At 38.1% G+C, this 26,461-nt stretch overlaps 1 protein-coding gene across 11 annotated transcripts in view; it reads left to right on the top strand.

Moving 5' to 3' along the window:
• Positions 1 to 26,461, top strand: part of LOC123515958 (endoplasmic reticulum aminopeptidase 1-like) — a 197,643-nt gene that overhangs the window by 82,735 nt on the left and 88,447 nt on the right. For 8 of the 11 annotated variants that reach the window (XM_045274899.1, XM_045274898.1, XM_045274900.1 and 5 more), the window contains 10 exons: positions 3,759 to 3,956; positions 4,218 to 4,369; positions 5,207 to 5,340; positions 5,567 to 5,738; positions 6,117 to 6,342; positions 10,321 to 10,504; positions 11,182 to 11,401; positions 15,512 to 15,679; positions 16,084 to 16,315; positions 23,357 to 23,540. In XM_045274899.1, the coding sequence (XP_045130834.1) occupies positions 3,759 to 3,956; positions 4,218 to 4,369; positions 5,207 to 5,340; positions 5,567 to 5,738; positions 6,117 to 6,342; positions 10,321 to 10,504; positions 11,182 to 11,401; positions 15,512 to 15,679; positions 16,084 to 16,315; positions 23,357 to 23,540 (1,870 nt within the window). The remainder of the gene's footprint in view (positions 1 to 3,758; positions 3,957 to 4,217; positions 4,370 to 5,206; positions 5,341 to 5,566; positions 5,739 to 6,116; positions 6,343 to 10,320; positions 10,505 to 11,181; positions 11,402 to 15,511; positions 15,680 to 16,083; positions 16,316 to 23,356; positions 23,541 to 26,461) is intronic. The other 3 variants (XM_045274902.1, XM_045274904.1, XM_045274909.1) reach the window with 1 other exon arrangement.

Genomic DNA, 26,461 nt, shown 5'->3' with positions numbered 1-26,461 from the left:
TTTTGTTATAACGCGACCAAAAAAATATTATAATTGATTTAATTTGCGCGATTGGTTTGCTTATATGCAATTTGGCCCAACCGCATTTTGAAACTGAGCACCAGACGCAATTTCAAACTGCGCTCCAGAGAGTTCCGCAGCTGGCCGATAGGTGGGAGCTCCGCTCTTCTCATGCCTCATTTGCAGTCTGCCAGCACTGAGTACAGACGGAATCTCTTCAATCTACCTGTAATTCACCAAGATGGCCGCAAAATGTCCTTCATCTTCTTTTGCATGTGGGGTTATTTTTGATAAGTGGATTTTTGATAAAGTGGAAAAGCTCAGAGGAAGATGGTGAGTGACTGTGGTGTGAGTGGTGAAGGCAGTGACGCAGTTAGTGTTGTGTTTATATATTCTTTGTTTTGTTGTTTTGTCTTATTATTTTTTGCTTTCTCTTATTATTTGTTGCTTTTCTCTTTACTTTAAATACACTTCTAGTATTTAGAATGGTAAAAGATAAAAACATGTTAATTTAGCCAAATAAATAGAGTATTTTGTACAAATTTTTTTGACCACATCCCGTATCCCCCCTATTATCTATTGTTTCTTATGAGAATTACTTGTTTGTTTTATGCAAATTTTGATATGCATACATGATGCCTCTTAGAACACATCTATCGCATAAATTGAGTTACGTGTATACACACAGACATACATACATACATACACATGCATACATATACATACAGTGGAGACTCAATACTCCAACTTAATTCATCCCAAATGTCTGTTGAAGTATCAAATGTTTGACTACCACTACCTATAAATCAGGTAATTTGTTCTAACCTCAGGAAAACCTTAAGTTTACCAAAAATTCAATGTAAATTTTTTTCATGATTTTGATTTGAACTTAACGTAAGTGAAGGGTGGTGATGGATAATGTAGAGAAGGAGGGGAGAAAGGTGGGCAGGTGGAGGGTGATTATTCGTCAGAGGACAAGTCAACATCCATGAAAATGTCTTGTAACTTGTCTTTTGATGTGATTCGTGTGAGCCCACTAGTGGAGAGCTATGGCTTACTAGTACTTGCATTCTCACTAGATTCCTTATTTTCACCATTAATAAGCCTCTTTGTTGCCAATGTGAGTTTCTAAATGAAAATCTACAGACAGCATGCAGGAGAAAGTTGTTCTCATGACCGTGTGGCGAGTGGGGATGTGCACTGGTATCCAGTATACTGGAATACTGGTATTTTCACTTTGATATTACTGGTATTACCGGTATCAGAATGAGTAAACTGGCGGTGTCGGGGAGGGAGAGGCCAGAGGTTTGTTTAGAACCATGTGTGCGGATGTTTGAATACCAAATATTTTTTTTTAGTAAAAAAGTCGAACTTTTACATTCGAGTATCGAAAAATTTTACTTAAAAGATGTTCAAGTATTGAGTCTTCACTGTGAATAAAAAAAAAAAGAAAATAATAATATAAAAAAAAAAAATATATATATATATATATATATATATATATATATATATATATATATATATATATATATATATATATATATATATATAATACTCCGCTTAACGAACAGGATAGGAGGTGTCAAAGCTGTTCGTAGAGCGAAAATTTGTTAAGCAGACGTAATTTTCCCATAGGAAGTAATGGAAATAGGGGGGGATGTGTTCTGGGCTGGTCCCCAACATACCACATGGGTTAAACGAAAAAAAATATATATACATTTGGCAGCATATTGGGCAACCGGTTTACCACTACTTTTATGATGTCATATGAGTCATTGGAAGTTAGAGGAGCTACGTACAAATTCTCTCATTCTCGCATTTATGTTCACAAAACAACATTTCTATTAGCTTTTTTACAAACCTTGCCCCCAAGAAAGGATTGTTTTGTAATGCATAAAGTTAAATTTTACATGGAGTACCAAAAAATAAAGCAGAGATGAGATGAGCCAAAGACGAAGCAGGAGACTTTTTATTTTTTTTATTTATACCATGTGGGCTTTTCATGGGAATTTATGGGCTAAAGAGAATACTTTATGAGGTACCTCCTATCTGAAACCCCACCCGCTAGGAAACCATTGCCCCGAGTGAGGAAGCCCAACCTATACTCGGACTGTGGACAGGATTCGAACCCGTGTGCTTGGAGACCCCTCGGACCCCAAAGCACGCATGGTTCCACTGTACCACGGCGACTTGGCCGCTTCTTCTTCTTCTTGTGACCCTTTTAGCCTGCGTGTTGTGTTGTCTTTCCCCATGATATTTCTTTCCACTCCTCTTATTGCCTGCTATAATGGATATCATATCTTGGTATTCACATACGCTCATGCCATGAGGATAACCTGGACTCCGTGGCACTGAGTGATAGTGAATTATTAATGAAATACCGCGGTATTTCATTAGTAATTCACTATCATGCAGTGCCACGAATTCCAGGTTATCCTCGTGGCATGAGCATATATGAATACCAAGATATGATGTCTATTATCTATTATAGCAGGCAATAGAGGAGTGGAAAGAAATATCATGGGAAAGACAACACGCAGGCTAAAAAGGTCACAAGAAGAAGAAGAAGAAGTGGCCGAGTCGCTGCAAGTCTCCCGCTTCGTCTGTGGCTGATCTCATCTCTGCTTTATTGTTTGGTATTCCATGTAAGATTTCACTTTATGCATTACAAAACAATCTTTTCTTGGGGCAAGGTTTGTAAAAAGCTAATAGAAATGTTGTTTTGTGAACATAAATGCATATATAAGACAGTAACACCACCTCTAGAGGTGGTGTTCCCAGCAACCTCAGAGCAACCTGAAATCAACCTTGTCACCATCCCTCCAAGTGTTCATGGATGCCATTTCGCTGCAAGAGGTTGCTCTGACGTTGTTAGAGAATCTTGGATCCAGCTCCAGGAGCGCTAGAGAGAGACAGAGGCGGGGAGCCAGCCAATTACAGTTCGATCCCTCACCCGGCAAATTCAAACCCAGAAAATTCGCTAAAACGGATGTGGTTGTACGTTATGCGGATTTTTGGTCTAACTTTATGTAGTACATTAAACCGGAAATTCGTTAAACGAACGTTTGTTAGCGAAGTATTACTGTATATATATATATATATATATATATATATATATATATATATATATATATATATATATATATATGAGAGAGGAAGAGAGAGAATATTTTCCATACCAATCTGCACATAAAATAACTGATGCAGTTGTAAGAAATACTAATTATGGCCAACTGTGGTATTGATAGCATCCTCAGATGCTTTTATTGTTCAATTGATGGTTTCATTGGAGTAACAAGAAATTGAAAAGAAGATGATATATAGAGGTGAAATCAGTCCTGTAGTTGGTGGAGGAAGGTTCCTTACAGAATATGGTGAGAATATAAGAAAGTTTTGTTGTACCAATCCACTTGAGGACACAACATTCAAAAGATTATTAGATAAAGTGTTTATAAGCTCAAGATATGCTTTCATCTTAGAGTTTTGTATAAAATGCCTCTGCTGTTGTTTGTGAGAAAATATATGCTTGCTTAGGGTCCTGAATGGAATGTTGCATGCTAATGGTGGTATTTGAAGGGACATTATGTTGAGAGTGCTTTGAAAACACTGAAAATTGAATGTAAAAGCAAATCCTGTCATTAATATTGCAGTCAGACAGTCAGGCACCAAAGATGATGATGATGATGGTAAGAAAAAAAATAAATGGACTCATAATTCTTGTGATCCACTTTTGATATGACATGTGTATGTGGTGGCAGGTTGCCCTGAGGCCACCTACATAGGGGAGCCAGTCCCCGGCTTCAGCAGCCGTCCCACCCACTCCCCACCTACCACACCTCCAACAGCTACCAATGGAGAGGAGTTCCCCTGGACTGATGTGCGACTCCCATTCCATGTGCGGCCATTGTACTACAACATCTCCTTGCACCCCAACCTGACCACCAGGCATGTGGAAGGTGAGTGAGAGCCTATACTGTCTTGTAGCTCTTCCTGTTGTAAATCATTTTGAGTGTTATTATTTAAAGGCTTAAATATTACTTGCTGATTTCATGCAAACCAAGCTTTCCATAGTAATTTCTCTCTCTCTCTCTCTCTCTCTCTCTCTCTCTCTCTCTCTCTCTCTCTCTCTCTCTCTCTCTCTCTCTCTCTCTCTCTCTCTCTCTCTCTCTCTCTCTCTCTCTCTCTCTCTCTCTCTCTCTCTCTCTCTCTCTCTCCAGGACATGTGACAATTAAGCTCACAGCTATTGAGGAGACAACTGCCATCATCATCCATGGCCATGACCTCAATATCACTGACTACTCCCTTAACAAAAAGTATGGGAAGCCAATAGAAATCCTCAAATTTCTCGTGTATCCACCTCACCAGCAGGTTGGTTGTTGGTCTGCCATATATCTTGCATTTAAAGAAAAAAACTTTAGGCTTTATGAATTGTTGCACATGTTATATTATGACTAATATTGATAACTGTAAGCCTGTGTAAGTACTTTGATTAATTTTCTGTTCTATACAGTGAACCCTCGATATAACGGATCTTGCTATACTGGATATCGGACATAACGGACAAAAAATTCTGACTATACAAACCTTTGCTATAGTGGATGAACATCTGTTATAGTGAGCGTCCCATAACATGTTGTCACAGGAACTCCATGTGACATGCCATTGGTGTGGGGTGGCAGCAAGTATAAATATTGGATAAACTTTGGGATATAACGGATCTGTCCGGTATTTCCATCGGATATAAGAGATCCTCAGTTATAACAGATCTTCGGATATAATGACAGACCCCTGTCTCCATATCGTCTGTTATATTGAGGATTTAGTGTATATTGTTTATTGTAACCATATGTAAGCATATTTATTAATCTTTCCATTCTGATTTTGATTAGTAAACTTAGGGTTAGGGAGACACTTTATTGATTTTTGTGTTGTGTCACTTCATGTTCTTACCTTAAGTTTTGCTTGTTTATTTACCAGCCATCCTGGGAATGAAAGCTCCTGAATTATTGTGCTGTCATTGACTTCTTATAGGTGTTATGTTGAATGCATACTCACTTATAAGTCTTGGAAATGTAGATGGAGAGTGAAATTCCCTGCCACTCCACTGAAATTAGACTGAGTTAAAACAAACATTGCTAACTTCAGTACAGTTTTGATTTACTTTGCTCTGTGATGAGTAGTGTTGGGTATTTCTTGTCTTTGCAGTTGTACTTGGGTCTCAACGAGATCCTGAGGCGAGGGAGTAACTACACTCTGAGACTGAAATACAAGACTACCTTGAAGGAAGGACTGGAGGGTTTCTACCTCTCCTCATACATTAATGCTGATGGAGAAAGAAGGTGGACCTTCTTAGTTGTTAATTTTGGGTAGCATGTTTGTGTGTACACTTACCAAGTTATTGTATGAGAGAGAGAGAGAGAGAGAGAGAGAGAGAGAGAGAGAGAGAGAGAGAGAGAGAGAGAGAGAGAGAGAGTGAGAGAGAATTTCAAAATTGCCCACATGCTTACATCGTCATATCTCACATCTGTATTGTATGAACCTAACAATGAAATGAATGCTTTTAAGGTACCTTGCAACAACCCACTTTGAACCAACATCAGCACGAGCAGCCTTCCCTTGTTTTGATGAGCCTCACATGAAGGCACAGTTCTTCCTGAGCCTGGTCAGGGAACCACAGCACATTGCCCTCTTTAATATGCCTCTGCAGGATTCTGTGCCTTTACAGGACACAGGCCTGGTATGTCTTGAATTAATGTGGTTATGCAAAGGTGTCTTTCCATGTAATGCAGAGTGACTGGATACTGTGTCTGTTCTGGAACAAGCTCTTAACATTATAGTCCTTTCATGTTAGGAGGGTAGGAATATATATAAAGGATAAAGGCATCTGTCTAGTTGATATACTAAAGTAACAAGGTTCATTTATGTATATATTGCTTTTCTTTCCATTGTAAATAAATGAGTGGAATAGACTCAATAATCAGACTGGTTGCATTGAATCATTAGGGAGATCAGGTCAATTTCTGGATGAAAATGATAAATAGAAGTAGGTAGATGTTTCATGTAAGGACTGCTATATTTTGGTGTGATGGGCTCTTGCAGCTTCCCTTATTCTCAGGTGATGGACAGTTTTGAGGAGAGCAAGATTATGAGTACCTACCTAGTGGCCTTTGTGGTGTGTGACTACAAGTCGGTGAGCAACATGACACGCCACAACATCTCCTTATCAGTCTATGCACCTCCTACCATGATAGATCAGGCAGGCTATGCCCTACAAGTGGCCTCCCACATCTTTGATTTCTACCAGGACTTCTTTGGCATCAAGTACCCACTCCCTAAGCAAGGTATAGCAATGTCATTTTTCTTGTTATGGCTTGGCTCCTGCCCTTGACTGTATGTTATCAACTAGAGATCATGGCCAATTTCTTTTATGGTTTGATACGAACAGCATTCACAGATCAAAGTTGTGCTACAGGTGTCTTCTGCCTATATATATGCTGAGTTCTTTAGATATGAATTACATACTTACCACAAATACCAGTTAACCCTTCGCGCCGGATGTTAAAAAAGCCCGCCTGTATGATATACGGGTGGTAGTGCCGCCGAGCTGGAAACTCTTGCAAGCTTGTCATACTTGTCGTCTTTGTGTATTATGCAGCTATTTTTTAGTCACTATATCGCCTTCGAAGAGGAAAGTGGACGCTTCTCTCGGAGAAAAGAGAGAGAGAGAGAGAGAGAGAGAGAGAGAGAGAGAGTGTGACATTTGCTAATATTTTAGACACAAGCGGGATGCATGTAGCTTATCTTTTGAGAGGAAGAGGGGAGGGAGGAAGGGGAGGAAGGGAGAGAGAAGAGAGAGAGAGAGAGAGAGAGAGAGAGAGAGAGAGAGAGAGAGAGAGAGAGATTAGAAAATTTTCTGTTTTTCTATTTGTGTGTGTGTGTGTGTGTGTGTGTGTGTGTGTGTGTGTGTATATGAGTGTGTGTGTGTATTTACCTAATTGTATTTACCTAATTGTAACATACGGGAAAGGAGCTATGCTCGTACTGTCCCGTCTCCATATCTACTAATGTCCAGCTTTTTCTTAAAATCATGAATATTCCTTGCGTTGACCACTTCCACGTCTAAACTATTCCATGCTTCCACCCTTCTATGAGGGAAGCTATATTTTTCACATCTCTCCTATAAGTGGCCATTTTAGTTTTTTCCCATGCCCTCTCGACATTCTTTCATTCCACATACACAGATCTTCCCTATCCATTTTTCCATGCCAATCATCACTCTGTATATTGCTATCAGGTCTCCCTTTCTTCTGTTTTCCAGGGTCGGAAGTTGCATTCTGTTCAGTCTGTCTTCATAAGTCAAATCTCTTAAGTCAGGCACCATTTTGTTGCAGCCCTCTGTACTTTCTCTAGTTTCCTTATGTGTTTCTTTAAGTTCGAGCCCACTGTATTGTTGCATATTCAAGCCTTGGTCTTATCATTGCAGTAATTATTTTCTTCATCATTTCTTCATCTAAATATACGAACGCCACTCTTATGTTCCTCAATAAGTTCAATACTTCTCCAATTATTTTGTTTATATGTCTCTCTGGCGATAGGTCATTGGTAATTGTCACCCCAAGGTCTTTTTCTTCATGACTGGTTTTATGTCTTCATTTCCTATCTTGTACATACTCCTGATTCTTCTTTCACTCTTGCCAAACTCTAATTTCTTGCATTTTGTCGTGTTGAACTCCATTTGCCATGTACAGCTCCATTTCCATATTCTGTCCAAGTCTTCCTGGAGTAGTTCGCAATCTTTGTCACATCTCACTTTTCTTAACAATTTTGCATCGCCTGCAAATAGGCTCACATAACTGGACACCCCATCCACCATGTCATTTATGTAGACCGCGAACATTACTGGTGCCAACACTGATCCCTGTGGAACTCCACTCTCCACCAAGCCCCATTCTGATGGTCTGTCCTTAATTATTGTTCTCATTTCTCTTCCTACCAAAAGTCTTCCATCCATTTTAGTAAACTGCCATGCACTCCTCCTACCATTTCAAGTTTCCAGATCAGTCTCCGTGTGGTACCTTGTCAAAATTTTGTGTGTGTGTGTGTGTGTGTGTGTGTGTGTGTGTGTGTGTGTGTGTGTGTGTGTGTGTGTGTGTATTTACCTAATTGTATTTACCTAATTGTAACATACGGAAAAGAGCTATGCTCGTGTTGTCCCGTCTCCATATCTATTAATGTCCAGCTTTTTCTTAAAATCATGAATATTCCTTGCGCTGACCACTTCCACGTCTAAACTATTCCATGCTTCCACCCTTCTATGAGGGAAGCTATATTTTTCACATCTCTCCTATAAGTGGCCATTTTAGTTTTTTCCCATGCCCTCTCGACATTCTTTCATTCCACATACACAGATCTTCCCTATCCATTTTTTCCATGCCAATCATCACTCTGTATATTGCTATCAGGTCTCCCTTCTCTTCTGTTTTCCAGGGTCGGAAGTTGCATTCTTTTCAGTCTGTCTTCATAAGTCAAATCTCTTAAGTCAGGCACCATTTTTGTTGCAGCCCTCTGTACTTTCTCTAGTTTCCTTATGTGTTTCTTTAAGTTCGAGCCCACTGTATTGTTGCATATTCAAGCCTCGGTCTTATCATTGCAGTAATTATTTTCTTCATCATTTCTTCATCTAAATATACGAACGCCACTCTTATGTTCCTCAATAAGTTCAATACTTCTCCAATTATTTTGTTTATATGTCTCTCTGGCGATAGGTCATTGGTAATTGTCACCCCAAGGTCTTTTTCTTCATGACTGGTTTTATGTCTTCATTTCCTATCTTGTACATACTCCTGATTCTTCTTTCACTCTTGCCAAACTCTATTTTCTTGCATTTTGTCGTGTTGAACTCCATTTGCCATGTACAGCTCCATTTCCATATTCTGTCCAAGTCTTCCTGGAGTAGTTCGCAATCTTTGTCACATCTCACTTTTCTTAACAATTTTGCATCGCCTGCAAATAGGCTCACATAACTGGACACCCCATCCACCATGTCATTTATGTAGACCGCGAACATTACTGGTGCCAACACTGATCCCTGTGGAACTCCACTCTCCACCAAGCCCCATTCTGATGGTCTGTCCTTAATTATTGTTCTCATTTCTCTTCCTACCAAAAAGTCTTCCATCCATTTTAGTAAACTGCCATGCACTCCTCCTACCATTTCAAGTTTCCAGATCAGTCTCCGGTGTGGTACCTTATCAAAGGCCTTTTTTAAATCCAGATATATTCCATCAGCCCAACCATCTCTTTCCTGTATTACATCTATCACCCTCGAATAGTAACATATCAGGTTTGTCGCATGAACGCCCTTTTCTAAAACCAAATTGACACTCACAAAGTATGTCATTTTTCTCCAAGAAGTCTGTCCATCTATTCTTCACCACCCTCTCACACATCTTAGCTACCACACTTGTAAGTGACACTGGTCTATAGTTCAATGGGTCTCTCTTGTTACCTGATTTATAGATTGGGACAATGTTAGCTCTTTTCCAGTCTTGGGGCACTACACCTTTCCTTAATGAGGCATCAATTACTTCACAAACTTTTTCTGCCAGTTGCTCCCTGCATTCTCTTAAAATCCATCCTGATACCCCATCAGGTCCCACAGCTTTTCTCACTTCTGTGTGTGTGTGTTTTCATGAATGTTACAAGGTGGGACGCATTTAACTTATCTTTCGAGAGGGAGAGGGGGATGGAGGGAAGGGAGATGGAGATGGGGAGGGAGGAAAGGGAGATGGGGAGGGAAGGAATGGAGAGAGAGAGAGAGAGAGAGAGAGAGAGAGAGAGAGAGAGAGAGAGAGAGAGAGAGATGGGAACAGTCTATGCCATTGGGTAATTTTAGACACAAGGCGGGACCCCGCATGTAGCTTATCTTTAGTGATTGGTGGAGACAAGGATGGTGGGAGGAGCACTAGGATTTCAAAGACAGCATACGGCGTGTGTAGTTGGTATCCAACACACTATACGGGACAACTGAACTGAAGAAAGCTCAGAAAAGAAATATGACGCCTACGTAGGCGTCACCGTATTTGCTACTGGGGCTTCATGACGCCTAGATATGCGTCACGGTATTGAAGGGGTTAATTGTATATAAGCAACTTACTTGTAAGTCCAAGGAATGTCATATAAAAAGAGTACATTAAATGATATGCTGGCAAATGCAAAGTAGAAGTAGCCTGTATAGCTTGAAAACATTATTATTTATTTGTCTTGCTTCTACCCTTCATCTATCAATCCACATATAAGAAGAGTATTACTTTCCCCAGATCTGATAGCCATCCCAGATTTTGGGGCAGGAGCCATGGAGAATTGGGGTCTCATCACTTATCGGGAGACAGCACTTATGTTTGATGCCAACCACACATCCTCTTGGGCACAGCAGGGAGTGGCAGTGGTCATTGCCCATGAACTGGCTCATCAGTGGTTCGGCAACCTAGTCACCATGTCCTGGTAGGGTCTGTAGGATGAATGTAAGGGATGTAATTAGTTTTTTTTTTGTGTGTGTGTTAACAACCAATTATTCATTATTAGTTACTGTATTTTTAGGACTAAAGGAACTGGGACTAATGAGGGAAGTGGAAAAGAGAGATAAAGGGATAATTGTTTTTTGTAGTGTTAAGGGAATGTTAGGTGAGTGGGTGAGAAATTTGATGAGATTTGAATGTAGAGATAGATGCATCAAGGGATGGAAGGGACGGAATATATTTACTGTTGTAAGTTAATGAAAGTGAAAGTACATATTTGATGGGTGTGAAACAAAAATTAAAAGGTATATATATATATATATATATATATATATATATATATATATATATATATATATATATATATATATATATATATATATATATATATAATAAGTGTTGATGCTAAATAAAGAGTGCTAATAGATTATTTTTGAGTGATAAGTATATGACAAAAGATAGTTGATGGAGATGTTGGATTCTTGTGTAAGATTTGTGATATTTATTGATCAGTTTTTTTAATTTTTCCTTAATGTCCTATACTTTTCTTATACTACCAATGAACTGCTCTTAAATGAGTTTGGTTGAAATACTTTGCATTGTTTCTCAATCTATTTAGTCAGAAATAGATTTTATACATATTATTTATTTTTTCCATTACAGGTGGAGTGATTTGTGGCTGAATGAAGGTTTTGCAAGTTTCATGGAGAACATTGGCACCAAGGCAGCTCAACCTGGTTGGGCCATGGAGGAGCAGTTTCTGGTTGATAAGATGCAGCCTGCCTTGGCCCTGGATGCCTTGCTAGCCTCTCATCCCATCTCCACTCCTGTCAAGGATCCTGCACAGATTGAGTCCATCTTTGATACAATCTCCTACAAAAAGGTAGAGATATTATTTTAAAGGAGTTATTTCAAAAGAACCAGGAGATGCAACATTGTGATGGTGAGAAAAGGGCTGAACACAAATAGTTACAGGAGAGGAATTGATAAGACAGAAAGCTTTTGATTCCATCCTATCTAATAAAACTGTGTAAGCGGAATCCTCCCCCCATACATACGAAGAGTACACCATATATAGGTGGGTAAGGCCCTTGTACAGAGTTAGCACCTGAGAAGGTGAGAAGAACTGGCAGAGATGCCTCAGAATGTCTAACTTCATAGAGGTGGTTTTAGCAGATGTGATGTAAAGTTTTCAGTTTAGAATATAAGTAAAGGACAGACAGAGGATACAGTGTAGAAGAGGGGATCTGTTGAGTGTCATTGAAGAGGGGATAGTTGTCTGATATGGAAGGTTGTGTTGAGTTGATAGATGGAGGAATTAAGTTTTTGAGGCATTGAACACTACTAAGTTTTCTCTGCCTCAGAGAGAGAGATCAACAGCCAATTTTTTAAACATTGGTGTTAGTAAGAGTAAGTACCAACAGCAAGCCCCACGTCGTGCTTCCTCTTACTAACTTTGTGAATGAGATTTTTAAACTTAGGTAAGGAGACACGATGTAGTGTTGGTAAAACCTAACACCATCGTCGCTCTCTGCACATGTTGGCAGCTCTGGAGATGCACTTTCCGCTCCAAGCTGATCAGATGATGAGTGTAAACATAATTTCTGACTGTGTAAATACATTTGTTTGTCTCGCCAGTGCTCACTAATTAAGCATCATTATGGCAATTATGAAAGGAGCTCCACTAGCTGTCTCAAAAGATTTTCCTGCTTGAGCTGGTGTCAGAAAAGCCAGTGCAGTGAGATATGGCAGTATGGCGATCACGGTGATAGAGATGGCAAGAAGGCATGCCTTGAAACTGGTGCAGGAGTGGGTTGTCTGCTGCAACCCAAAGCATCAAAGAAGCTGCAGATGCCATCGAGGATGTAGCACACTCCTTGAAAAGTTGTTGTCTCTTTACAAGGATATAAATGAGTACCAAATTGGACTCTGTGCAAGATGATGGGAAGGATGTAATAGACTATTTTTTTTATCTTCTTTTTCTTTTTTCTTTTAATAAAAGAGGAACAAGCACAGAAATAACCTTTGTTTGTCAAATGTATCTAGAAAATACCTGTTTACACATAGTAACGGGTGAATCCAGGATTATTTGGTTGTGGGGGGATGTCTAACATAGGTTAGGGTAGTTTGGTTTGATTAGGTGCATTAATTTCCAAAGCAATGGCCAGTTGTAGCCAGATCTACTCATTGAACATATATTTTCCCAAATAAAATGTTGATAATAAGTGTCTGTCACACCAGTATTCTTTTACATTACCTAATGATATCATGCAGCACAGCTACACTGCATAGAAACTTTAAGCAAATAAAAATTGAATTTAGCCAAATGGAGTATGGTAACTCAGTCACTAAACCACAGATTGAAAAACTTGGGTAGCACTAACTTATCAGATCAAGGATATGTTCTAAACTTTGAAAATGATAACACAAACACACCTCAGTACAAAGCTGGCCAAACTTTTCAGTGCTACGGCCACATTAAAAAAAAAAAAAAAAAAAAAACAATACTATAGGGCTGCTTACTATATTAACCCCAAAACTATTAATGTTTGAAATATAAAATGAAAGTCTTTTAAAGCAGAAGCCACTCTCCCAGGCATATGCACACCTGCAGGAAGAAAATGAAATGGTCACAATATTATTTGCCATTGTTTATTAACTTTCTCTTTCAAATATAATAACATTTGCTGAGCCACATGAATTAGTTTAGTAGGCTGTAGTTTGCCAACACCTGCCTTAGTACAATACATATATACAATTAAAAAACCACTGCTCCTTAATCCTCCCATGCAGTGCCCTTACTGTTGCTTCTTCCAAAAAAACATACTATTATACTTCTACAGGCACAGATTCTGGAGCAGGCAGGTCGCTGTTCACAGCAATATTATGCAGTATTGCTGTAACAATAGTTATGTTCTTATTTGTCTATTTTGTAGGTAAGTGCCTCAATACTGTAAAACTGCCATTTCCACACCCCTAAGCATCTCTCACCTGAGTTGAGTGTGCCAATATCTGATGCACTATATCTAATTTCTTGTTCAGTTTGGGGATCCAGTGTTGGTGTCAACTTTCAAGTTATAGATAAGTATCCTGAAACTTCCAATAAGTACCTTGTATATACCCTTTATTTATAATTTTTGCTAAAGCCTTGAATTATAAAAAAAAAAAAAAAAAGAAAAGAAAAAAATGCAGCCATCATGGACACTTCCTGGCCAACTACTGGAGATATTTGTGAAACACATTTTGGTATCACAAACTGCCATCACATTCAGTGCAAGGCAGCCTTTCCTGCAGTGATACAGTTCTGCATTGTTTCTCACAGGGCTAACAATTGGAATTAAGGTTCCAACTGCACAGCCGATGACACCTAGCATGCCACCAAGAAGCTTTAGGTAACCAGGAACACTGCAGCCTGTGGAGAGAAGAGACAATATTATTTGTCTGGTATTTCCAGTTGTACCTGGGAACACACCACATATGCTCCACAAGTTTTCATGACATTTCATAATGCAACAGATTAACAACAATAGCAACAACAACAAAATACTACCAACATTCACTTCCATTTATTAATGTTAACTATTATTTTTATTTTTTATTAAGGAAGCAAGCAAGATATGTATTAATTAGTACAAAAATCAATAATTTACTGTAGGTGTATGTAATCTATATTTCATGAATCTATTAGAAAAAGATATTCTAATGTGATCAAATAAAAACAAATCCCAAACACTTAGAACACAGTTCAACACTCCCATTAATACACTTCCTGCAAATATATAGCCTACTCTTCTACGCCATGTTACTTCTATACCTATATTTATTTACTGTATATTCATTCATTGGAGTGGCATGGCAGCAGTTGTTTGGCTCACCTGTTTCCCAACCCTATATAGCTGTAACATCATGCCACAAGTAGGTTGGGCCAACCAGTTAGGTGAGTTAACCCCTAATCCCCAACACCCCCCTACCAGTTGTTGCATTCCTATTCCTAACATAACATAACCTAACATAAAGGAACTGAAGTGGAGTGAAAGGAGCCGAGGTAAACAGGTGATTGGGGCAACTTAACCCGGCACATATATGGACTGTGTTAAGTTGCCTACCAACCTCTGAGCCGTTGTCAGTTCCCCATAATACAATTGCTACTGTTTTATGTGTATATATTGATGCTTGAAGGCATGAACAACACTTAAATGTTATACTTACCAAGTTAAAATCCTGTACAGATGATAGATGTGTTGAGCGAGTGGAGACTTCGCTGACTTTTCTGTAAACGTCAACAAAACAAACTCAAAATTCACCACGGCAAGGGAGCCCGAACGCGCTCATTTATAAATGCCACTATCTCTTCTTTACGATGATGGCCACTATTTTCCATTTACAAGGAAACATTTTGACATATCAAATTTTTAATATAAGTTTTAATTGCATCTGAGTCATGAATAACATTGGTCTTTCTTGTTGGGGAAGGATGGGAGATTCCAACAATTATTACAGGAACCTTTAGTGTTTAGTGTTAGGTTATACTAACACTATTGTTTAAAACACAGGACATACCAAGAAACAGCCACATTGGTATTAGTAATTACTAACACCATGTTTAAAAAATCAGTTGCAAAAGTCAGACATCTGTGGTGTCCCTGTATGATCTTTTAACTTCATGAAGAGCAATGAATTTATTTAGAGGATTTCTGAAGAATCCAAGTATTGTATCAATCAGATAATATTTCACATGTATACATGACATCTTATTAGTAGAAGCTAAATGATCACCCACTATGCCTTAAGAGAAATTTGTACTTTTTGTACCCATTACAAGGAATTTTTTCTCATTTTGTTTTAGATAAATTTCCAGTGTATCCAGATAGATACCACATAAATCTTAAATTCCTTTTGAGTTTTCATTTTTAACAGTACATGAGATACTTTTACTTAGCATATAGCTTGTAGTTGAGTTTTCATTATTGGCTAAGTGTCTCACACCCTTTAGGGTGCCTCCATCATCAGCATGCTGGAGTCCTTTATTGGGCACAAGATGCTTGCTGAAGGCTTGCAGCTATATCTCAGGGAGAATGAATTTGGAAATGCAGCTACTGATGATCTCTGGGCAGCTCTGACCAAGGTTACAAAGAAACACAACAATGAACTAGACATAAAGGTATGTTGTTTGGAGTTACTGCTTCCTAATATTGAAATAAGAAGTAAAAGAAATTGTGTACTGTTTCCAGCATCATTAGTTATGTTTCTAAAGATTTTTGCATTTATTGACATCATTGTTAGACTCTAGTTTCTTAGTGATACCATTGTTAGAAATTATTTGCCTATGTTGGAAATAAAATGAAGTTACAAAAGAGATGTCAGAAATTATGGGAGGTAATTCTTTTATATATTTGTTATACTTGTTTATTGTCATTTGTATTGCACAAATGATAAAGTTTGAGACCAATTGATTAACTATTTGTGAAGAGCATTTATATGACTACTAGGAAACAATGTAACCCATGTAGCAAGAGGTCAGGCATGCAAATGGCTTCATGTAATTTTTGTGTCTGTGTTCCCCAGGGCATCATGGACACTTGGACACTGCAGGCTGGTTTCCCCTTAGTCTCAGTCACTCTTCAAGATGGTCATATCTTGGCTACCCAGGCACGCTTTGTGGTTTGTGAGGAGAATGTCACAGATCCTAATGAGCCTCTGAATACCACCATTGGCTACAGGTGGCATGTACCGCTCACCTACATAACCAGTGAGCAACCGCATGAGCAAGCCATGCACTGGATGAACCTCTCTGATGGTAAGGGCCTCTTGTGCTTGATTTTCCTCCTTATTTATAGCAAATTCATTGAAATGCTGATGGTTATGTTTAGGATAGTTTTTCAATAACATTTTGCTTAGGCCAACAATGAAGAATCCATCCATAATATAAAACAGTGGTTCCCAAACTTTTTTCTGTCATATCCCCTTGCACCCAGTTCAACCATCCAGATTTCCCATTTCATGTGTATGAGAGAATGAGCAGTTAAAACACACTGAGACTATTTACTAATTTATTTTTCAAATGTACAAATATACTGATAAACTTATAGTTACAGAGTAAAGTGGATAGAGAGCAGTTAGTAACAACTAAGCATAGCCATAGAGAACGGTTAGTAACAAATAAAAGGACTTTTGATTTGACTTTGAGATTTTTTTTAGTTAGTAGGTAGTGTTAATATTTCCCCCCTAGTTCCCCCAAGGGGAAATTTCCCTCAGTTTCGAAACCACTGATATAGAAGATTATGGAAATAATATTGTACATTTGGCCCTCAGTTTAGCTGATTAAAAGGAAGGAAGGGTAGTGCATTGCTTGAGAAAGTGTGCTGCTTGAAAATACACACGATAAATACTGGCATACGAAAAAAAAAAAAAAACTTTTGCAATTTAACTATACAGTAATAAAATATATGTTATGTAACTGAAATAATGGTTAGATTCACACATACACATTTTTTTGTTTATGAGGTATCTTGGCACAAAACCACAAGAATCAAAGCAGCAATGAACAATGTATGCATGTACAGGTAACTCTCGATTTATGCAATAGATGCATTCCAAGAGGCATTGCGTATATCAAAATTCGCGTAACACAAACTTGTAATCCTCATAAGAAACAATATATAATAGGGGGGAATGCGGGATGTGGTCCAAAAAAAAAATCGTACAAAATACTCTTATTTATTTGGCTAAATTAACATGTTTTTATTATTTACCATTCTAAATACTAGAAGTGTATTTAAAGTAAAAGGAAAAGCAAGAAATAATAAGAGAAAGCAAAAAATAATAAGAGAAAACAACAAAACAAAGAATGCGTAAACACAACACTCACTGAGTCACTGCCTTCACCACTCACATCAGTCAGTCACCGTCTTCCTCTGAGCTTTTCCACTTTATAAAAAATCCACTTATCAAAAATAACCCCACAGTATAAAAGTAAACACTAGTAAAGAAATAAACGCAGGATGCCAATGTCTTCACCCATCACAAGCACCAAGCACTTGCCTTTGCTGTTCACCTCCTAGTCAAGGATGTCATCATCCACCTGCACTTCCTCTGCTTCCACCGCTTCTGCGGGATCATCCACATCCTCTTCTGTTACTACATCTTCTACTGGTGTTTTCTTGAAAACTGCAGCATGGTGGTCTGGCACTTTCTCTTGGAAAATTCTTTTTGCATCACTTTGTAGCAGAAGAGTGCATCCATGGCAGTGGATCTTCCACCTATCGGCCAGCTGCGGAACTCTCTGGCGCACAGTTTCAAATTGCGTCTGATACTCAGTTTGAAAATGTGGTTGGGCCAAATCGTGTATAAGCAAACCGATCATGCAAATTTAATTAATTATGATATTTTTTTGGTCGCGTATTAACAAAAACGCGTAAATTAAAAACACGTAATGTACATTCCTCAAGAGACGAGAACGAACTGAAGCATGGGTGGTGGGACCAATGTGAACATGGAGATTGCACCATGTTAACACATATTATGTCAGCCTCTGTACAGTTGACTCTCGCTAACACGGATTAATAGGGGGAAAGTTTGATCCGACAAACGCATATGTCCGACTTTATGAATTTCCCCCCACACACACAAACAAAAGAAAAAAAATGGGCGGGCAGTTCAACTCAGACTTTAGGCGGAGGTGCAGGATTTATTTATTTGATTTTGGAGGGATTAAAGATTTTGGGATTATTGTCTCTCTGAAACCTCCAGACCTTAGATTAGCAGATGATGTACAGTAAACCCTGATTATCCAAAATGAAAGGGAGGAAGCCTCTTTCGGATAAGCCGATTTTTCGGATAATCCAGATTTATGATTTTTTACCTAAAAAAAATGCTAATTTTTTAAGTAAAAAAAAAAAAATCATAAAAACTACTGTTATGAAACTCACCTTTGGGTGTTGGATGTTCTTGATTGACCTGCCTTCAGTTTGGCCAATATCTCCAGCTTCTGCTGTATGGTAAGGATAACTTTCTTCCTTTTCCCGGTTTCCCTGGGCACCTTAGGCATGGTGATGAAAGAAGTGAGGTGGAAACACAGGTTGTAGAATGTGGCTGGCGAGTGTAAACACAGTGGTGCAACTGCCAATTGCCGATTGTAAACAATGAAAGAAAACCAACGTACGATACACTGAACAAAGCACAATTAAAACATATTTATTTTAATTGTTCTTATTAATTTAAAATTTTATTAGAATTAACTAAAGTAGTTGAAGAGTAAGTTGAAAAGCAAAAGAAAAAAAAATTAAATCAGATTAGAATATAGCTCATCTACCAAAAAGTTTTTATCCAGTAATGAAAACAGTCTTTAGTTTAAGAGTATTCCCCTTGGCAAGCTATAATGAAACAAATTTGGCTAACAAATGAAAGGACAGAAGGAAAACAAAAAAGGGTACCAAGTACAGATACACCTTAAATCAAATGAAGAACTGAAGACAAATTACCAACCACGCCCGAATATACAAAACTCAATTACAGAAGCCAAACCGAAGCGACAAAATTACACAAACTGAATGAATCCTTTCACCATGAGTAAGCAAAAAAAAGTTAACTAGGGATGCCAATCAGTCATAATGCATATTTGCCAAATTACAAATGCCAAATATGGAGAAACAAAAAGTTCATGAGATGATTTTAATAATGTGATAATAGTTCATGATATGTAGTTATTTTTATTTTAATGTTTTTAATGTTTGAGAACATTTTAGTATACAGTAAGCTTAGCGAAACCCTTATTTAGCGACTGTCTGGAAAAAGACCAAGCCCTCAAGTTTCGCGATTTTCTCTCATATCTACCGCGCTACACTGTCCCGCCTCTCGCTTGCTCTGAGCCAGTTGTCCCGCCTCCTGCTTGCTCTGAGCCAATCGCATGTCTGTTTGGCCGTGACGTCAGCCCCACAGTGCCTCCGGCATTCTTGCTCGACACTTGAGCTATTGTGTGTGTTAATCCAGCGTGTGAACTCATTTTTTGTGCTCCCATCCTCGCTGTTTAGCGAGTTTCGCTATCACCATGGCCTCCACTAGTGATGTGGGGGTTGCTGATTCTCGTGAAGGTGGCGATGTTGCAGCTGTAAATGGGGACTCGAAATGGGGACTTTGGGCGATGAAAGACTGATTGGTATTTTTTGCTATTTAAAGTAGTATTCAAATTTGGCAAAATTCCAATTTAGCAATGGTTTCGGCAGACTAATAGGATTACTGTAGTAAAAAAATACAAATTTTTTATTGCATTATCCTAATGGATTTCAGATAATCCTGTTTTTTGAATAATCTGCTTTGAGATAATCGGGGGTGTTTACTGTAGTTTATTTTCTGACAATTAAATACCCTTCCCACCAGGAAGACATTTTTAAATGTCTCGTATGGTTGTGTCATAGCCTGATTCATGCCATAAAATATTATGTTAATGCTTGTGTCTACGCAAAAAATTTTATGGGAATACAGTGGAGACTCAATACTCAAACGTCTTAATAACTGAACCTTTCAGTACTTGAATGCAAAACTTTGATTTAATATTTGGAAAATACTTGGTAGTCAAATGACCACACACATGGTTGTAAACAAAGAGTCTCTTGCCTCTCCCTTTCTCCTTCCACCAGTTGTGCTGCTATGGTTGTCAGAATAACGTTCTAGTGTGTTTTGTCTGTAATTTTTCATTTAGAAACTTACAATAGTACCAAAGGCTTATTATTGGTGAAAACATCTGGTAATCGAACGGCCGCACACAATTGTAAACAAAGCTCTGGCCTCTCCGTTCCTGCTGCTGCCATTGTCCAGTTCTGATACCGGTAATACCGAAGCAAAATACCAGTACAGGCAACCCCCGCCCAACGAAGGAGTTACGTTCCTAAAAAACCCTTCTTTAAGCAAATTTTCGTTAGGCGAACCAATTATAACAAGTTTAACCCCTGACTTGAACTTCCATTGAGAGTAAACAAAATGAGAGTGCATCATATTACAGTAAAAGGTTTAGTGAAAGTAAAAATTATGAAGTTAAACATTTAAGCAGTTTAATTTAAGACTAAGTCATTATAATGTACATTAATGTATGTATGTAAATAACTTTATAATGTTGATAATCTTAAATTTATTAAGGGAGAGAGAGTGCAGCGGGAAATACGCTAGCTGGCAACTTGTGGAATGTAAACAAAGGGCGCATCATTGTACCACATACAAAAGTTATGTACCACATTTCCACAAGGCTTTCCATTTTATCCATTGCAGAGTCACGAGTTCAGGTGGTTCTTTTAGCTTGCAAGGAAGATATGATCTCACTAGCCTTCTTAATAGAGTCTGCTGACTTGAAAATGGTAGACAGTAGATGGAGTCAAGCCATGGTGGGGAGCAAAGCTATTAGTTTTCTCACCTCTGTCATGTCTGTGAATGATATCCAGTTTCACTTCGAGAGTAAGAGACTTCCTGGTCTTCTTAGCAACGCTAGGTGACATTGCAGGGCGTTTTGGTGGCATGTAGAGTGAGGGAAGACGAGCTACTGGTGACACTGTTATTGTTTTGAACTAGGGGGAGTGAGTGGTGTGCGTTTTGTCCACGAGAGGCGCTGGTGTATTCAAAAGCCTGTCGACTTGCATGATATGGCGGGGCTTTCAAACTTGGAAAAAATTACCTTGATAAAATTTTGTTAAAAGTGAGTTTGGTGTTCGTTAAACGAGCAAATGGTAGTAAAAGGAAACCTTCGTTGTAGCGAAATTTCGTTGTGTGAACCTTCGTTAAGCAGGAGTTGCCTGTATTCTGGTTTACCAGATCCTTAGTCCCACATTCTCGAGAAAAATATTCTCATGCCATTTGTCTGTAGTTTTTTATTTAAAACTTATGACACCGAAGAGGTTTGTTTAATGTGGAAATAAGGAATCTAGTGAGAGTGCAAGTTTTGAGTGAGCTACAGCCCTCCACTATTGGGTTTGCAGGAATCACACCAGGAGAAAAGTTACCACATGTTTTCATGGATGCTGACTCTTCCTATGACGACCTCCCTCCTCCTTCCCACCTTTCTCCCCTCCTCTTTTACGTTATCAATCACCAGCCTACATTTACGGTATGTAGAAATCAAATAAAAAAATTTAATTACATTGAAATTTTGTAAACCTGAGGTTTTGCTAAGATTAGAACAAATTACCTGATTTATAGGTATTGTAGTCAAACTTTTCGATACTCGAACAGCCATTTAGAATTAAATTCAAGTATTGAGTCTCCACTGTATTTTTCTCTCAGTAAATTTCAATGTTTGGCATCCTTACTAGAGAGCGGGGAGGTAGTGGTAAGTCAATGTGTTTCATTCTGTACATGGCTGTATGTCAAAAGGGAGGTGCGTCATTTATCTCTTTACTTTTTCAAAAATAATGTCCTTATAGGCATAAATTAATGAGAATTAGAATCAGACACATTAAGAAGAAGAGAAGACAACAAGAAACAAACATATAAACAAATGTATCATTGCAAGACAGCTGTGACTGATCGATTAACCTAGAAATCCCCCTCCCGTCCATCACAGTTCCCCTACCTACATCATCTCTTCCCCTCACTGCCATGCTTCTCTACCCTCTCTCTTTATCATAAGACTGCTATGATTTTTTGAAACGCTGTTTTCTCACACCTCCATAATATCACATAACTCTCACAATAACACTATTATTAAAGATTATTTTGTGACAGAAGCTGAACCAAACGAGTAGTAATTACTTCACAATATCATTATCTCGCTTCAACACACTAAAAACGACAGTGTCCAATTTAGTTGTAAAACAGCAGATTGCAGTGACGCTGCTGATGGCTCCTTCCCAACCCTCACCTACAAGTGAATATTTTCTAGAGAAGTGAGGATTTGATGCATTATCATCCTATCATGCTCCAGGAAGTCACCATATCATATCATGAGTGAAAATTTCATGTCTATCAGATGAATACAGATAGCAAAACAAGACAAAGTTATGAAGAATATTTTAGGAGTGAATATCTTGAAAAGAGTATTTTTTACGATACAAAAATTTGCACAAAATCAGTATAAACTCTGATCCACTTTTATTTAGTATAATTTTGGTTTGATGCATTTTTTTGTTGGAATTAGATTTTTTAAATGTCATTAGAAAATGAGATACTGGAAAGTGAATAAAAGCTTTAAAAAAAAGAAAAAAACCTGGGTGAGCAGTTGAACTTGACATTAGTCCCTGGGTCAGTCAGAGTCCAATTTATCATGAAATCTGAGTTATCGGGGCCCGAGTTATTGAGGTTCAACAGTACCTGCTTTCCTTCAACCTAGGAACAGATTTCTTTCTTTAAAAATTTTATTGTATATGTAGTAGTATATGTAGATGATATTCTTATTTTAGTGTTTTGATATTTTAAGAGCCTGTGTCACTCTGGCTAAATCTAACCACCGAAGGCTATTCTGTTTGTTATTGGGTATTTGCTGCATTGAGATTTTGTGGTCCATTAAATCTAAAATCTGTTAAATTGGGGCCCATTAAATTGAGAGCCAAGTATATTACAGATGATTATTATAGCAGCAAAATTAGTACCTATGACTTCCTCCATGAGCCACCACTGTGGGCAATCAAATTGCGGTTAACAGTCGGTGAAACTCATCATGGTATTTTTTCTACTTTTTGAAAGTTTGTTTGATTTAAATAGTAAAAGAAATCAATATGTCCAGTGGTTGTCTTGTAATTTAATTTTTCTTGTGGAGAAAAGAATGTCTGTGAACTAAATGGAGATGCTGTTCAAAATCATTCACAGAGTATTATTAGAGACCTGCATACCAACCTATCAGTTTCCTTGAATTTTACAGTGGAGTTTGAGGTTGGGAAGGATGTCAAGTGGGTCAAGTTCAATGTTGGGCAGCGAGGGTTCTTTAGGGTGAGCTACGATGCAGCGGGCTGGGCGGGACTCATTAGTCTCCTGCGCAACAACCACACGGCCCTCTCCTCTGCTGACCGTGCTAACCTGGTGGATGACATCTTCACTCTTGTCAAGTAAGTTTGTGGATGGCAGAGTTGAGATCATGGAGTTGTAGTGAATATAGTAAATGAATCAGGGCTTGAGTGTTATTTAAGCATAAGCCAAATAGATTGAGGCTGTAGGAGATGATTGGGGACACCACGTGATAGATGCAGTAGTAGGTAGATGTATTACAGTGAAATTATGGGAGAAACACTTATGAACTGCCAGAGTTGTATTAGACTTACCTTCAGTGTCACCTTTATCATGTTAGCAAGACCAGCAGGTGAACTTCTGAACTCACCACATCTGAAAAGAAAAGGCAAGTCCTGGATGGATGTTTATTAAGGCACAGGTTTGACAGCAGATGTGATGCAAATAAATAATAAAACATTAGAGTATGCTGTAATGAAAGAAAGGATATAGGAAGTGTATAGACAATTCCAGGTTATCCTATGCATAAGCAAGAATTATATGGGTTGACCCCATCAACACTATAGCACTTTTAGCACTTTTAAGGCAGTGAATATATACTGCACTTTGGTGCATCACCTGTGCAGTCTCACTTTGTGTTTCCACTAAAAAGCTGAATGGCTGACAAGAGTTTTGATTAGTACTTAGATAGAATACCAGTTAATTTTTCCTTAACAGATGCTTAGCAAATGGCATTGCAATAGTGTGGTCTTGAGCCTATACATGAACTGTCACATGCCAGGTGTACAGAAATATTCTTTGATCCAATGAAATAATTTCACATCATATAAGACATTACGTTTTGTGGTGTATCAAGATAATTAGATGGTTTTTCTTTTGCATTAACTTTTTTCCCCAAATTAATTGTCAGTTTTTATGTTTTGAGTAAGTTTTATATAAGTATAAATTCTTTATTTGATATTGTTTGCAGAGTATATGCCTTGTTAATTCCTTCTTGCTTCCCTAGACAGATTTGTGTCAAAACTTGAAAAAGAAATTTGTCTGACATCACGTGAAATTGAGATATTTGAATTACTACCGTGTACTTCAGAGTGTGTGTGCATTTACCTAGTTGTGTGTGTGTGTGTGTGTGTGTGTGTGTGTGTGTGTGTGTGAACATGTGTTAAGATTTATGCATGCTGGTGTATTGACCATATCAATAACAGAAATCTAAATTTTACCACTGAAGACACTGTGTACTGTTATTTTCTCCCTGCTGGTGTTCCCTGAGTCCCAAGCCTGTCCTAGCCTTTCCCCAGCGGCCCCTCTCTGCCCAGCCTGACTGTGCTGAGTTCTAACTCCTGGTGTTCTCATCCTTGTAGGGGTCGCCTTTATGACAGTCCCACCCTGGTGCAGTAAGATTTTTATCCCTTTTATATCTTGTTTCCCTTTATTTCTAATATTTCTGGCATACATATTCAGTCATCCCAAAGAGCTGATTGAGTATTCATGGCAAGATGTTTTGCTCATGTACTCAGGCATTTTTAATCTCTCGCATGTAAAGCTTTTCCAGCCAATGTTGGATTGACATGCGATTGACTGATATGATTACTCTTTTTGCATAATATTTTGTCAGTTTTTGGTTTTATGGAAAAATCTGTATGCCAAATTATTATTGTAATTTTTTTTAATTAATTAATTAATTAATTAATTAATTGATTTAATTTTTTTTTTATTCCACACCTAGAAATCTCTTTACCACACTGCCTTTTTGGTTACTATTGGCTCTACCTGTGCGGCAGTGAGTCTGTTTCTAGGTGCTACAGTCTTCATTACAGTTATCTTGAGATGCAACAAGAAAGGTTTTTGGCACAGATTAAATTCTATAATAATATTTTCTCAATTTCAAAATTTTTCCATGTGCATCATAAAGTTCCATAGTTTATGTTTAAAGGCACATTTACATTTACAAATGTATTGTAAAGTTACAATCACCCTTGTCATTTATGTTAACTGTATGTGTACCATCTAAGGACATTCTAACATGGTAATACTGTTATTGATGTTGTATGTATCTCAATAGAAAATGAGAAGATTTGGACCAGTCAGTGAGTGGTTGGACTTGTATATAGGTTGTTGCACACACACACACACACACACACACACACACACACACACACACACACACACACACACACACACACACACACACACACACACACACACATGCCCTTTAGCAAAGAGTGATCATGCAGTTTTGGAGTTCAAGGTGATAGACGAAGAGAAATCTAGAAGAAATGAAGAATATAAAGTGGGAAGATGGAATTATGCCAAGACAGATTTTGGAAACCTAAAGAAATTCTTTCAAGAGACAAATTGGATGAAATTCAAGAGTGCTAAGGGAGCAAATGAAAAGTGGAAGGAATTTATAAAAATATACAAAGAAGGTGAGAAAAAATTTGTACCAATAAGACAACATAGAGAAGTTGGAAAGCAGGACTGGTTTAACGATAGATGTGAAAAGGCTAGAACAAGAAAAGAGGATGCATGGAAGAGGTGGAGAAGGAAAAGACGGATTAAGCAGTGGGAAAGTTACAAAAGAGCAAGAAATGAATATGTGTTGATTAGAAGAGAAGAAAGAAAGAAACAAGAAAAGGATATAATTGATAAATGTAAAGACCAACCAAGGCTTTTTACAGACATGTGAACAACAACATCAAAAATAGAGAAAGTATTGAAAGTTTAGAAGTAAATGGAGTATGCAGTGAAGATCCCAGGAAATGGCAGAGGCTATGAATGGATGCTTTCGGAAGGTATTCACAAAGGAGACTGCTTTTGACAAACCACTGGTAATGGAACAGAAAGGGATTATGAAGGAGTTTCAAGTAACTGTGGAGGAGATCAAGAACATGATGGGGAGTTTAGAAGTGAGAAAAGCTGTGGGACCTGATGGGGTATCAGGATGGATTTTAAGAGAATGCAGGAGCAATTGGCAGAAAAAGTTTGTGAAGTAATTGATGCCTCATTAAGGGAAGGTGTAGTG

Source organism: Portunus trituberculatus, chromosome 40 (genome assembly GCF_017591435.1).
Source record: "Portunus trituberculatus isolate SZX2019 chromosome 40, ASM1759143v1, whole genome shotgun sequence".
Classification (NCBI taxonomy): domain Eukaryota; kingdom Metazoa; phylum Arthropoda; class Malacostraca; order Decapoda; family Portunidae; genus Portunus; species Portunus trituberculatus.
The sequence above is the reverse complement of the archived record's forward strand: the minus strand, read 5'-3'. Positions and strand labels throughout refer to the sequence as shown.